At 34.7% G+C, this 14,751-nt stretch overlaps 2 protein-coding genes across 2 annotated transcripts in view; one reads left to right on the forward strand and one right to left on the reverse strand.

The window, feature by feature from the left end:
• Positions 1–1,443: 1,443 nt before the first annotated feature.
• On the reverse strand, positions 1,444–13,978 carry LOC111711200 (uncharacterized). The gene is made up of 8 exons (XM_023485488.1): positions 13,524–13,978; positions 8,780–11,005; positions 6,328–6,389; positions 5,565–5,628; positions 4,798–4,887; positions 4,258–4,385; positions 3,642–3,736; positions 1,444–2,465 (listed from the first exon to the last, which is right to left on the reverse strand). The coding sequence occupies exons 2-8, from the start codon at positions 10,996–10,998 to the stop codon at positions 2,322–2,324; spliced, it is 2,802 nt and encodes a 933-aa protein (XP_023341256.1). The 5' UTR covers positions 10,999–11,005; positions 13,524–13,978; the 3' UTR covers positions 1,444–2,321.
• Positions 13,979–14,112: 134 nt separating this feature from the next.
• LOC111711197 (uncharacterized) overlaps positions 14,113–14,751 on the forward strand; it is a 16,444-nt gene continuing 15,805 nt past the window's right edge. Inside the window, exon 1 of the mRNA XM_023485485.1 lies at positions 14,113–14,231. Coding sequence (XP_023341253.1) covers positions 14,211–14,231 — 21 coding nt within the window. The 5' untranslated portion in view covers positions 14,113–14,210. The remainder of the gene's footprint in view (positions 14,232–14,751) is intronic.

Here is a 14,751-nt window from a genome sequence, read left to right on the forward strand (position 1 = left end):
CTCCTGACCATGGTGTGAGAAAAGCAATTAAGCAATCTTAAAATTTGGTACAGTTCTCAGGTTATTGTGGAACCTTTTAAACTATTAGAAATAACATGTCAGTAGCAGGATAGTACAAAAAGAGACATTCAGTTCTCAGCCCTTGTTTCATCTTTTATGTTGCTGCAGTTAAGTCTATGTCTATGCCGCTTTCTTTACGGGTTAAGAGAGTGTGTGCTATTGTAAATTTTTAGAAAGCATTTGATTGTTCATAAAGTAAAAAATTGATGTTTTTTTAATTAAGAAATTTCTAATATTTTTTCTACCAAAAATCATTCATTCCCCCTCACGTGGATTTAACAGTTTTGTCAATATTTCAGAAAGCTCGAACTTTCGTTCACAAGTTGACCCATTATACATAACTTTTTAGCCTTTTTTAAAGTACTTTTTTGGCGGCATATACATCATTTTTAACGAAAAAGTATAAATAAACAAATCCGTAAGTTTAAAGATTGTTAAATTATAGACCAAAACACGTCGTTTGATTTCAAATAAAAGAAACCGAATGCATTTCACTCTAGTTAGTCCGGGGTGCACTAAAACTCATGTCATCAAAAGAATAATGGTAAAAAAAAAACATTTTAACATTTAAAAACTAAAATTTGAGAGATGTTATTTATTACTACTTTAAAAAGCAACAGATAACAATAATGCAACAATGGTTTAAAGGGAACTCTTGCTTTTAAAAAGTCCCTTTAAGCTTAAATATTTACAAAAACATTTTTACAATTGACAAACTTTCACTTTTAAAATATAAAAATAAAGAACTACAAATTTCTAATTGTATAAACATGTAAAATAAGTTTTATCACAAATGGTATAGAGTTAATTGATCCTAATTATAATAAGTAAAAAAGGTAAATTTAGGTAACTCGAAGAATGAATATTAAATTTAAACATAAAATATAAAATATTAACGTTGTCATTTGATTAGATAACTGCTGGGTGGTTCATGCAATCAAAATATAAATGGAAAACAAATAGAAGGCGTAAATTCAAGTAAAGTCATCCTTCATTTAAAGATTGAAAATGTCCGATTTACAAGGGTCCTCTTAAAAGCTTTGTCTGAATTATGATATCAATGTTTATAGAACAGTTTGAGTGTAGCGGTAAAATATAAGTCCAAGGTGTTGCTACAATTCAAAGTCGACCCTGTCTTAAAAATTGATGAGACTGTTTGTAAGCCGGCTGAATCTATGTGAAATAAAAAGATATCAGAACTAGACATTGTTCACGATTGTTAACGACGTTGTCTTAAGAATATTATATGCTCAGACAGCAGTATGAAGGGTCCCGTTATGAATCGGAGAAAAATGGACGGTTACGTCTACAGTCCCTTTAATAGGATAGTTTATACTACTTTTGGATATTCGGAGAGTATTAATACATTGCATATCCGGATATTTAACTATATAGAGCACAAACTCCTTGTATCCCGGATATTAAACTTTATCCTGGATTTCAGGAGAGTACTCCTTGTATCCTGGATATCAGGAGAGTAAATACTCCCTGTATCATGAATATCAGGAGAGTATATACTCATTGTATTATAAATATCAGGAGAGTATTTACTCCTTGTATCATGAATATCAGGAGAGTATATACTCCTTGTATCCTGGATATCAGGAGAGTATATACTCCTTGTATCCTGGATATAAGGAGAGTATATACTCCTTGTATCATGGATATCAGGAGAGTATATACTCCTTGTTTCCTGGATATCAGGAGAGTATATACTCCTTGTATCACGGATATCAGGAGAGTATATACTCCTTGTATCTTTGATATCAGGAGAGTATATACTTCTTGTATCATGGATATCAGGAGAGTATGTACTCCTTGTATCACGGATATCATAAGAGCATATACTCCTTGTATCATTGATATCAGGAGAGTATATACTCCTTGTATCACGGATATCAACAGAGTATATACTCCTTGTATCATGGATATCAGGAGAGTATGTACTCCTTGTATCATGGGTAACAGGAGAGTATGTACTCCTTGTATCACGGATATCAGGAGAGTATGTACTCCTTGTATCATGGATATCAGGAGAGTAAATACTCCTTGTATCATGGATATCAGGAGAGTATGTACTCCTTGTATCATGGGTAACAGGAGAGTATGTACTCCTTGTATCACGGATATCAGGAGAGTATGTACTCCTTGTATCATGGATATCAGGAGAGTAAATACTCCTTGTATCATGGATATCAGGAGAGTATATACTCCTTGTATCATGGATATCAGGAGAGTATATACTCCTTGTATCATGGATATCAGGAGAGTATGTACTCCTTGTAACCCCGGATATTCTTGAACTGTTTCCGGATCCTATGAAGTATATCTGCCGGCTGGAGAATGATTGATATCTCTCTATTATCTCGAGCACACGCCTGTATCCGCTCCCAACATTCTCCGTCCTTAAAATAAATATTTTTAAATATTTTTTAAAAATATCTTCTTAATGTGTGTTAAAGTACTAAGATCAAAAATTAATTCTCTCTGTATAACATGTAAATATAGGATTCGATGATTATGTAATAACTGAAATGATAAATATGTTGTATTGTTATGTAATGAGTAATGATCAATGTCGTCTATTTGTGCATAATTTTGCATATTTTTCTTCTTTCTTTTGGAAAGCTGTATTTTCAAAAATTTATTTCAACAAATTTAAACTACAACATTTACATATGTATTACTTTTTACATCTTTGTGTGTGAATAAATTTTTATAATGTAATAATATTTCTTTAACTTTCTTAAAGCAGAACGAAATACTTGCCTCAAACTTAATTTTTTTTCCCTATAAAGGAATTAAAACTTGGCGACAAATTGTGATTTTCTAATCTCTATGTCTTTGAACCCAATCTAAGGTTGATATTTCAAAGGTTAACATCATCAGGTTGCAAAGATATAGGGAGTTTGGGACAAAGACTCAATTCCTTTGTAGCCTTAATGTGTTGGTCAACGAAATCAGGTTGCTAAGATATCAGGCGATTGTTCAGTTCTTTAAAAAATCTTTGTTTAATATTTGTATTCCCAAACTCAACTGAAAGTTTATGATCATTTCATCCTCAACTATAAGCTTTCGATGTAAAGAAGTGTTCTGAAGTGAATTTGTAGTACTCTGACCGACGAAATAGTGGGGTGAGTGATTACATAAAATAATTACATACATTTTACAAATAAATATATATCAAATCCCCAAATTGATTGAACTATTTATTTTATTTTGTGTCCAAAAATCCCTGCTGAGTATAAGCGTTTGGTTTCCTCAATTATAATTCAATCTGTTTTTGGTTTATGACTAACCCTTCTTTTGATTTATGACTAACCAATCTTTTGGTTTATGACTAACCCATCTTTTGATTTATGACTAACCAATCTTTTGGTTTATGACTAACCCATCTTTTGGTTTATGACTAACCCATCTCTAAATGTACAAAGTTGTCTTATTATACTTCTTCCTAGATATGCATGTCAATTAGAGAAAAAGAGAAAAAGTGAAAATGTCTGATTAATTGGTTCAATTGTGATCGAAAGTCCCAGCTTACTAAAACTATAGAACTGAACTGTTAAATCTGCTTGACTAACCCTGGAGAACAGATTGACCGGACGTCCATTAAGCTCCGTAACTACCAGAGCAACAGCAGTCTGACCATCAAAACTTCGAACTTTCGGCAATATCCCTGGAAAAGAAAATTGAAGTCAACAGCTCTTGACTTGTGAAATCCAACATATTTTAGGAAACAAAATAGACGATAAAATTCTCATTGTTAAACAGATTCAGGTTTTAAGGATACCATTGTGAATAGGAGATAAATCTCTTTAAATGGAGAGTCAATTGAAGATACGTCTTTATATACGCATACCTGCTGCTGCAGCTACACTACCAGGAACTATCTCTCTTATCTCTGGTGTATTATTATAATCAATTACCTGCTGCTGCAACTACACTACCAGGAACTATCTCTCTTATCTCTGGTGTATTATTATAGTTTAATTACCTGCTGCTGCAACTACACTACCAGGAACTATCTCTCTTATCTCTGGTGTATTATTATAGTTTAATTACCTGCTGCTGCAGCTACACTACCAGGAACTATCTCTCTTATCTCTGGTGTATTATTATAATTAATTACCTGCTGCTGCAGCTACACTACCAGGAACTATCTCTCTTATCTCTGGTGTATTATTATAGTTTAATTACCTGCTGCTGCAGCTACACTACCAGGAACTATCTCTCTTATCTCTGGTGTATTATTATAGTTTAAAATCCCTAGACTCTGTCCTTCTATCTCGGGTTTCAGAAGATATATCTGAGAGAAGGGAAACCTCCTGAAAACAAACAAAAATATGAAAAACAAGCAAAAAAGCTGCCACAGGTGAAAAATTTTGAATGAGAATCAGTTAATCTCTTCAACTTCAATCGAAATTTTGGAAGTTGATTCATCTTAATCGTAAGAAAAGATATATCAGCTGATGCCAGTTTACTTATTTCGAAGATTTCTCTCATTGGTAAAATCTTTGAAAGTTGACAAATTAGAAAAGAGTTAAATGAAGGATTTTAGTAAAACTTAGGGGGGGGGGGGTTAGTAACAAACAAAATTGGTAAAATTAGGAGATTTTCTTTTTGTTTATTTTTCCTAAACATGATTTTTGTAATTGGAAAAAGCTTGTTAGAAATCGAAACTGAAATAGAAAATTCGTCTTCATTGTATTGATATACACGCCGACCACTATATTTGACCTGATAATGATTTCTGTATGTAGATCTGCGGGTTTCAGTTTTACAAGTTTAGAGAATTCCTCACTTCGTCTTATTATCACACCAGATACACTGCAGGCAATCAATCAATATTCAAGACTGTAAACATAACTTTAAGTGACCCTTGAGTTATAAATTGGCATGTCCGGTTCACAACGGTAACATCAGAAGCTTTGTCTGATAAATAAGATTTCCATGTGTTTTCTATTCAAAAATAGAAATTTTTTAAATTCAAGATTACTTTTTAAGAGTGACTTGCAGATTCATGCTGAAAAACAATAGAGAAAACTTTTTAATTTTCAGAATCACAATTTTTCTAGCTTAAGAATCACGACAATATCTTCCACATTTTTGATTAGATATACACTAAAACGGTCCTTATTAAAGGTAGGAGGCTAAGAACACGTGAAATTACACAAATTCATAATTTTGAACGTCGACTTTGCACTCAAACTCAGTAAATACACATCGTGGAAACGTTTTATATGTCTCAAATGAATCCTAAACATTTTTTGTCCACAATACTATACTACATATTCAGTTCAACCACCATACATTGCTGGTTGACTAACCCATCTTTTGGTTTATGACTAACCCATTCATATAAATTCTGGCAGATCTTGAAATAATATAATTATAAAATTATAAGATTGTATTAGGTATTATTTATGTTTTAAGAAAAAACTCAATTCCTTTAATGCTTTGTTGAAATTTGTTAAATTTTGACTTTTGAATTCATTGATTTTTGCCTTAGAATCTGATCTCCCATATGGAAAGCATTGATTAGGACAGGATATTCCTTCTGTTTCCAACCTAAATAGTGTAATATAAGTGAACAAAGCAGTTTCGCATGTTTAAATGTTTATTACTCACATAATGTTTCTTGCTTTTACATGCAATCTTAGAGAGATATAAATATATATATTTAATATATTTAAATATATATATTTAGTATATTTAAATATATCTGGGATATACTTGACGAGACATTTATCTGACAGTTGCAGTACCCTGTTTTTCTGAAGGGACATTTGTAAACGTTGTAAAAAGAGGCAATTCAGAAAGTACTATAACAAGAGTTGTTGCTCAGAGGCCAGTATTTATATTCATCTTTTATACTTTTGTTTCTCGTATACTGTTGTTACTTCTGTTATTTTTCTTTTCTATTTTAACCTTCTCATTTTATCTTTTCCTTTAATCTTTTCTTTGTTTGTTCCTTTTTCCTATAACCCAATCAACATCAAACATTAAGTATCCGCAGTATTTTGAATTTTAAAAACTTTGCCTCGAAACCTCGTTTTTTAAAAATTTGTTAAGACAAATATAAACAATCTCAGTTTTATTTGTGTAACCTTTGATTATTTTCAATACAGAAACTTTGATATACTATTCTTATAAACATATCGGGATTCTTGGTTTATCATCCTTTGCTTAGGTGTACTTATCATTTTTTAATCAATAGAAAGAAGCATTCACAATTTTCTGTTTACCACTGTATATATTTATTTATACCTGCCACCCAAACACATCCAAACATATCTACAAGAGCCAAGGAACTCTGAACATCCTTCTTCCTAAAAACAAATGTTATCTTTGTAAATATATAAAAAAATCTCTGCGTGTCTTGGTGTTTCTTTGAATGTCTGATCATAACTCATGAACCCCTGGACCGAATTTTAAAAATACAAGACCAACCATCCTTGAGATTAAAGTATTTAAAGTCATTAAAGTATCATCCATTGTGTATATCCAAGCAACTGTCATCATTGATACAAATTATAAATTCTTTTGTCAAAATTATATATTCTAAGCAAATGGGCAGATTAACTGTAAAATGAGTGTGTCCTCTCTCAATAAGGGAATAACTCATTAAAAATACATCTATTAATATATATATTGAATTCTTTATATTTAATTAGCCCCAAAAAAAGTATAAAATTCCAGAAAAGTCTACATTTAAAGGGACTGTAAGCTTTTCAAGTGAACCTCCAATTAAAGGTGAATACCAGATTAACAACGGTACCCTTAAAAGTTTACAGAGGCGTATTCAGGGGGGGGGGCTATGGGGACTCAACCCCCCTTGACCAGTGAAATCAATGGGGTTCAAGAGGTTTTCAGGCCCCAAAGTATTAATTAGATATAAATGTTTTTGTTTTTTTTGAACTTTACATTTGCGGGTTCTCTGTGAGAGTGATCAGCGCATTAAGGAGCAATGGAGAAACTCACAGATAAAAAACACTTTTTGTGTCAGAAAAACGACGGTATATATTTTTTAAGATTAAGGTATCTTTGTAAATCGGGCATTGTCATCTCTGCATGGAGGGTCACTTTAGATTACGCTTACAGTCCCTTTGATAGGTACAAATTTGGTTTTAAACTATAGCGAAGAATAATTGACACTTAAAACCAGAAAGGAACCAATTTAAGCTTCCTTTCTCATACAACTATTTGATCATTTAATATTTAATGCAACTTAATTTTAGATGAGTTAGTTGCACTTCATAGGACTGCTTTATTTTTGCAATAAAATTAAATATTTTTTGTAGTACAAAAAATTATTTTATTTTTGGACACCCTGTAGTTAATAACATTGAACCGAGGAAATGATTGATGTCAATGATGACACGAATAGGATATACTTAGATTCCCACTTCCGGGGGTAACTAAAAATTAATATATATATATATATATATGGGTGTCCGTTTGCTACGGAAACAAAGCAATACATCTTAAGTCCAAATAATTACCATAATCGGTTTTTACGAATTTTTTGCATATGGGAAATGGAAAAAATTTAAATGTATTTTTACTGATAATCTTTTCCCTATTCTAATGAGGAAGTTTAGAAAATAATAAAATTTAATTTCTGAGCAATTTCATATTGAAATGGCTCTTGAATGACTTGCAGTGCAAATTAGTGCATATGGAGGAAATTATGGTTCAGAAATAACTTGAATTCAAATATTTCTACCTTTCACTAAACGCAAGGGTTTCCACCGGAATTCTGAGTTGTGGTTTACGTACGGAAATGATCCGGAAATTTTTTCCATTTCCATTATGGAAATGGTTCCAGAAATCCGGAATGATTTCCGGAACGATTTTTTCCCCGTAAACCAGAAATTTCCGCATCGTTGTTCTGGATTTCGGAACATTCTGGAATTCCGGAACTTTCCGGAAATTTCCTGAATGTCGTTACAGTAAGTTTCCGGGAAAAATCGTTCCGGAATTTTCCGGAACAAAGTGCGAGAATTACATTAAAGCCTCTAAAACTTATGTAAAGCCAAAACCAGTGACGTTTTATAGAATGCCCTATAAATTATACTCATTAGTCAAAGTTACAAGTATGAATTGTGATAAGCCGAGGGGAGGGGGGAGGCTAGCACTAGTAGTACCGTACACAGGGGGGGGGGAATAATCCTCGCGCCCCCTTGAGCTTAAGCCCCCAACCCTCCACCCTGAAATGTTAAGGTAAAGGAGAAAACTACAGTGGAATAATCTTAAATATTGATGAACTGTAGTTGTAGACCAGCAGTAGCTGACTTTCAAACTTTGTAAATATTAATTTAATTAGAATAAAAATTTTACGGTTTACGTTACTTAAAATGGAAAAATTTCCGGATTACGTATCGTAAACCATAAACATGTCGGTTTCCAATTGATCCGAAATTATCCCGGAATTCCACTTTATGCAACAAATTTCCGGATCATTCCATTTTAAAAATGGAAATTTTGTTCCGGAATAATGGAAACCATGAAACGCATATAAAGTACTGCAGCCTAAAAGCTTGCTTTAATAACTGTTAATATTTCCATTTATATGCTGGTCTATACCTTCTGTAGAGTCAAAATATCATATAATGTCATTAAAAAAAACTATGCAAAATTTCGTAGATTTTTGAGAAGACCACTGATAGAAAAAAAATCTTGTATAAAATATTGTGCTTTTCCCTATTCCGACTATTACCTTAAAATAAGGCGAACTCCTCCTGGATGAGCCAACTCCTGTCTCAACCTCAGAACCTGCTGCTCCCGTAGAGATCTCCGATCTTCCTGGTTCCAGGTTCTCTCCTCAGGTGCTGGTTGAGGTATGGAACCTGCTGCTCCTGGTAAAGCAGATAATTGACAGGTTAGGCCTGGAAGAGGAACCATAGGAGGAAAACCTTTCCCAGATCCTGGAGTTGCTGAACCTAAACCTAACAATGGATGATAGGACGGAGGACGGACTCCAGGGGGTAGCTCAGCAAGTGCTCTGGTAGGACTTGTCAGCAAAGGATGCCCTCCTTGATCCTCGTACCTAGGGGCCAAAGGAAGCGGTCTTCTTGGTATAGCTCCAAGTCCTCGATCAGATTTAGGAACTGCTTGACGTGGGTTGCTTTCCACGGACTCCAAACTGTGAGTACTTGCACCTATCTCTGTACCTCCAAGCTGATTCGAGTCTAGGAGCGGTCCTAAACTGGAGGAGCGCTGAGACTTCTTTCTGATCTTCTTCTTGATATTAACCTTGTCCTCATAAACCTCTTGTCTACGCTCTGATAGACGTCTTAGAACTGGTCTGTGTGGGAGGGGAGGTGGTTCGTCTCTCAACCTTTCTCTACTACTGTAGTAACCTTCACGCTGTTTTTCTCTGCTGCGTCTGGGACTTGAGTCTCTTCTTCTAGGACTTGAATCTTTCCTTCTTGGACTTGAATCCTTCCGCTTAGGACTTGATTCTTTCTTTCTAGGGCTCGATTCTCTTTTGTAAGGACTTGATGCTTTTCTTCTAGGACTTGATGCATTTCTAGAAGTATTATCTTTCTGCATTGTATTGTCTAGTATTTTAGGGTTTGAATCATAATTTCTGTCCTGCTGTTTTGGACTTTTATCCCTTCGTTTTGGACTTGATTCATGTGATACAACAGGTTTAGATGTGTCCAAAACAATCTTATCAGTTCCAGCAATCTTATCCTCAAAATCAAAAATAGCACCATATGTATGGTTTTCATATTCTACAAACTCCACATTTACTCCTTCAGTTTCCTCCTGCTTCACTGCACCCTCTTTATCCTCATCGTCCTGGCTGTTAATTGGTATTACAGTAACATGACGGGTAGGACTGGATTGATTCAGATAAACACTAGAAGTTCCTGTTCCAGACCCCTTCTCTGTTCCTTGCGCAGATATTGTCACATCTGCTAGAGACTGAGAGAGTGAGATGGATTTACCAGTCACTTTGGTTTTTGTGATAGCATTCTGTGGGAGGGAGGATTTTCTGTTGACAATCAGAGATGTGTTTGGAGTTTTTGTGGTCTGAGTTGAAGATTCTGGTGTTTGATTTAAGTAAATGCTCGTGGTAAAAGATGGATTTTCTCCGTTTGATGTTTCTATCACAGATTTTGTTTGAGGTGGCATAATGGTCTCCAATTTGGGAATAGAACTACCACTCTCAGATTCTGGTAGGGACACAGTTAGAGGGCGCGCTGGAGGCTGCGGAAGGGGAGAGGTTGGATCTCTGATCACAGGTTTTGTTACTGGTGGTCCTAATGGTACTTTGCTGTACAGGTTTCCTTTAGGATTAAGAATTCCCATTTCTCCAAGTTTATTACGTATCACTTCAACCCAATCATCCATAACCTCCCTAGAGTTACAGGAGAACCTTATAGCTACAGTATCAAAATTAATGACGAAACTCCACTCTTGATCTGCCGGAATGATACTAGGAGAAATATGCTGGCATGCCACCAGTGGGAATATGTAAACTGGAGGCTTGCTGGCCACTTCTGTTGGTTCATGCCACAGTTCTAAGAAGGGATGAATATCATCATGTATGGAGAAAACAACCCAGAACCTGTCACTTTTCATCAGCTTTGCAAGTGCACTGGACTTCTTCTCGTTATATGGTAATCGTTTGAGGAACCCATTCTTATAGATTTCCCGAATAAAGAATGGAGGTCTATGATGAGCTGAACGAATAAATCCTGGAAAATCTGATGGTCCAGGGGGATGGGGTTGGGCAAGACCACGGATGGGTGGGGCTGACCCTCGTATAGGGGTACTACCTAATACGGAGCTGGTGGGTGGTTCTTCAACTGTATTAGTTGGAGGTATCCAGGCTAGGTTGTTGAGTAAAGATGTTGGTGTATGGGGAGGATCTTCTCTGCCTCCTGAGGGGTTACCACCACTCATGTCAGGGCTGCAAGCCAACATCAAGCTTCTGAAAAATAAATTTAAATAAATTTTTAGTATGCCTTTTATGTAATTAAACGTAAGCCTCCATGGAAAGAGGGCAATGCCCTATTCACAATGGTGCCCTTAAAACTTTTAACAAATTAAGTATAAGTTTGACATTAATGATTATAATCTTGAAAACTGATTAGATTTAAATTTTGGTTTCGTAACAAAAGTAACTTGCTCATTTCTACTGCAGGAAAACATAAGAATATGAGAAATCAACACTTTTAAACCTAGAAAAACGACAATATCTTCCACATCAGTGTTCTGATAAAAGTTTCCAGGGCACTTTTGTGAATGAAGGGTTACTTGAAATAACGCTTAAAGTCCTGGTAATCATAAAATATCAATTCATTAGAGTCTAATGCTAAAAAGTATTATGTTTGTTGAGTTAGTTTGCCCAACCATATTCTGAGATTTGATTATGAATAATTACTGATAAAAATGTGTTGCTCTGGGCAATTATGAGTTTAATCAAAGCTACACAATTCATCATGTCTGAATCCTAAAGGGTCTGAATCAGGGGTGAATAGTTTCCATATTTGGCGAGACCCCCCCCCCCCCCCCTTTCAAATTTACAAATTGAAAGGAGAAGAAAGAGGAGAAATTTCCCAAAAAAATGATTTCCCCCAAAATGTTAAACCATATAACTAGGCAACCATGTTACTAGGAAACAATGTAACTAAGAAACCATGGAACTAGGAAACAATGTCACTAGGAAACCACATAACTTGGAAACCATGAACTAGGAAACCATGCTACTAGGAAACCATATTACTAGGAAACCATGTTACTAGGAAACAATGTAACTAAGAAACCATGTTACTAGGAAACAATGTAACTAAGAAACCATGGAACTAGGAAACCATGTTACTAGGAAACCATATAACTAGGAAACCATGTTACTAGGAAACAATGTAACTAAGAAACCATGGAACTAGGAAACAATGTTACTAGGAAACCATGTAACTAGGAAACCATGTTCATAGGAAACCCCATAACTTGGAAACCATGAACTAGGAAACCATGCTACTAGGAAACCATGTGACTAGGAAACCAAGCTACTGGGAAACCATGTAACTACGGAACCATTAACTAGGAAACCATGTTACTTGGAAACCATGTAACTAGGAAACCAAGTAACTAGGAAATCACATAACTTGGAAACAATGTAACTTGGGAACCATGTGACTAGGAAACCATGTAACTGGGAAACCATGTTACTAGGAAACCATGTGACTAGGAAACAATGTAACTAGGAAACCATGTAACTGGGAAACCATGTTACTAGGAAACCATGTAACAAGGAAACCTAGTAACTAGGAAACCATGTAACTGGAAAATATGTAACTAGGAAACCATGTTACTGGGAAACCCTGTAACTAGGAAATCATGTAACTAGGACACCATGTAACAAGAAAACCTTGTAACTAGGACACCATGTAACAAAGAAATCATGTAACTAGGAAACCATGTAACTAGGAAATCATGTAACTAGGACACCATGTAACAAGAAAACCTTGTAACTAGGACACCATGTAACAAAAAAATCATGTAACTAGCAAACCATGTAACTAGGTAAATATGTATCCAGAAAACCATGTAACTAGGAAACCACGTAACTGGGAAATCATGTAACAAGGAAACCATGTAACTAGGAAACCATTTTGTGACGAAAAATACCAATACAAAACTAGGAAACCATGTAACTAGGAAACCATGTAACTAGGAAACCATGTAACTAGGAAACCTTGTAACAAGGAAAACATGTAACTAGGAGACTATAAAATTAAGAAACTATGTTTCTAGGAAACCATGCAATTAGAAAACCATGTAACTAGGAAACCATATGTAGCTATAAGAAACCATGTAACTGCGAAACCATGCAAGTAAAAAATCATGTAAGTAGGAAACCATGTAACTAGGAAATCTGTCACTAGGAAACCATGTACCTTGGAAACCATATAATTAGGTAACCATGTAACTAGGAAACCATGTAACTAGGAAACCATGTAACTAAGAAACCATGTAACTAGGAAACCATGTAACTAAGAAACTTTATAACCAGGAAACCATATAACTAGGAAACTATAAGAAAACCACAAGTAAGCTAGACAATGGCCCCCAAAAAAGAATGAATAGAGGGAGGGGCGGAAAGTGAGGGGGGTAGGGACAGGGTAGGGGGGAGATTGTTTAACCACAGTTTACACATTTGAAAGAAATTCCAGCAAATGCACTCGTTACTAATTTCAAAATATTAATAATACGTTGTTTAAACATTTAACTATACCCCTGAAGGCATCGTTGTTTAAAATTTGCCATGCTAAACAGGAATACATAGAGATTAAAGATTAAGAATATAGAAAACAGGAATACATAGAGATTAAAGATTAATAAATTTGAAAGAAGAAATTTGTTATGAAAAAAAAAACTTTACTTCTCCAGAGTCCTGATTGATATCAGCAATAAATAATTATCAATTAATATATATTGGAAATTACCTTCTCTCCTTCTCTGGAGTTTAACCATTTCCAACTGAATCATATGATCAGTGCACACCACAGGTGAAATCTCCAGGATTTTTATAAAGTCGTCTTCGCCCAAACTATTTTTTTCATTTTTAATCAATGGGTCAATTCAATAATATTCCTAACTTTTAGTATATCACAGAAACATATGAAAGAAATTTTATAGTTTGCAATTATACTTTTTTAGTTTTAATTTCTCTTTTTTATTGTTGACATGGTGAACTTCTAAACCACTTTGAGTCTTCCTTAAATCCCCCCTCATCACGACCTGTCTAAATGTCGGGTCGGGCCCATTTTCAGGCCTGCTCAGAGCCGTGCCGGCCCATGGTTTCATTAAAACAACGTATTGCCCACCCTTCTATATATTCGGGGTCCTGCTGAGATGATGTGCTAAACCAGACGTAATAGGTCGGACAGGGCCGGAGGATTTTGCAGGTGTCCGAACCCGACTAAGCTGTTGGGCCGGTACGGATAAAAGATGGAGCCTCAATGCCGAGCCGGTATAGCAAAATCAGAAAGAAAACAGGCTGTAGGTCGAACCCGTACAGATTCTGAACCGGCTTGACGATAGCTCCACCAAACGACACTACAGAGAGTAAATACAAAGTAGAAATGTCGGCCGCAAAATATTCTGTCTCCATAGTTAATCAGTGAAACATTATGGAAAATAACAACTGCGAGGTAATTTAAATAAAAAATATGAATTATGAATATGTTAGAAAATATTGTGTAAAATTTGAGAATTGAATATTTATTGGTTTTTAAGATATAAGCCTTAATAAAATATTATTGAACGTGACATATAAATATGAGAAATGGATGTAAGAAACACACACGGCACAATAATACTTATTAGGCACTTACAAACATCGGAACTAAAATTTCAATTAGATTATAAATAAAAGTTTTTAAAAATGTTTCAAGATTTTAAAAATTTGATAAGATGTTTTTGAATATTATTGTACATGGAATATGTATGCAATATTTTTTATTATTGATAAAAAGTTTTAGAATTACATATTTTTAATTAATAATAATAATCAATGAATTCATGCATTTGGTAATTTCCTAGAGAAAATTAATGGTCATGTACAAAATTGAGAATTGAAATTGAGGGAGAAGGAGGGGGGTCCAAAAAATCGTTCTTTGGGACAGACCCATGCATTTCTTATAGATTTCCCGAATAAAGAATGGAGGTCTA

The sequence above is a fragment of the Eurytemora carolleeae genome, unplaced genomic scaffold, assembly GCF_000591075.1.
Source record: "Eurytemora carolleeae unplaced genomic scaffold, Eaff_2.0 scaffold393, whole genome shotgun sequence".
Taxonomy (NCBI): Eukaryota; Metazoa; Arthropoda; class Copepoda; order Calanoida; family Temoridae; genus Eurytemora; species Eurytemora carolleeae.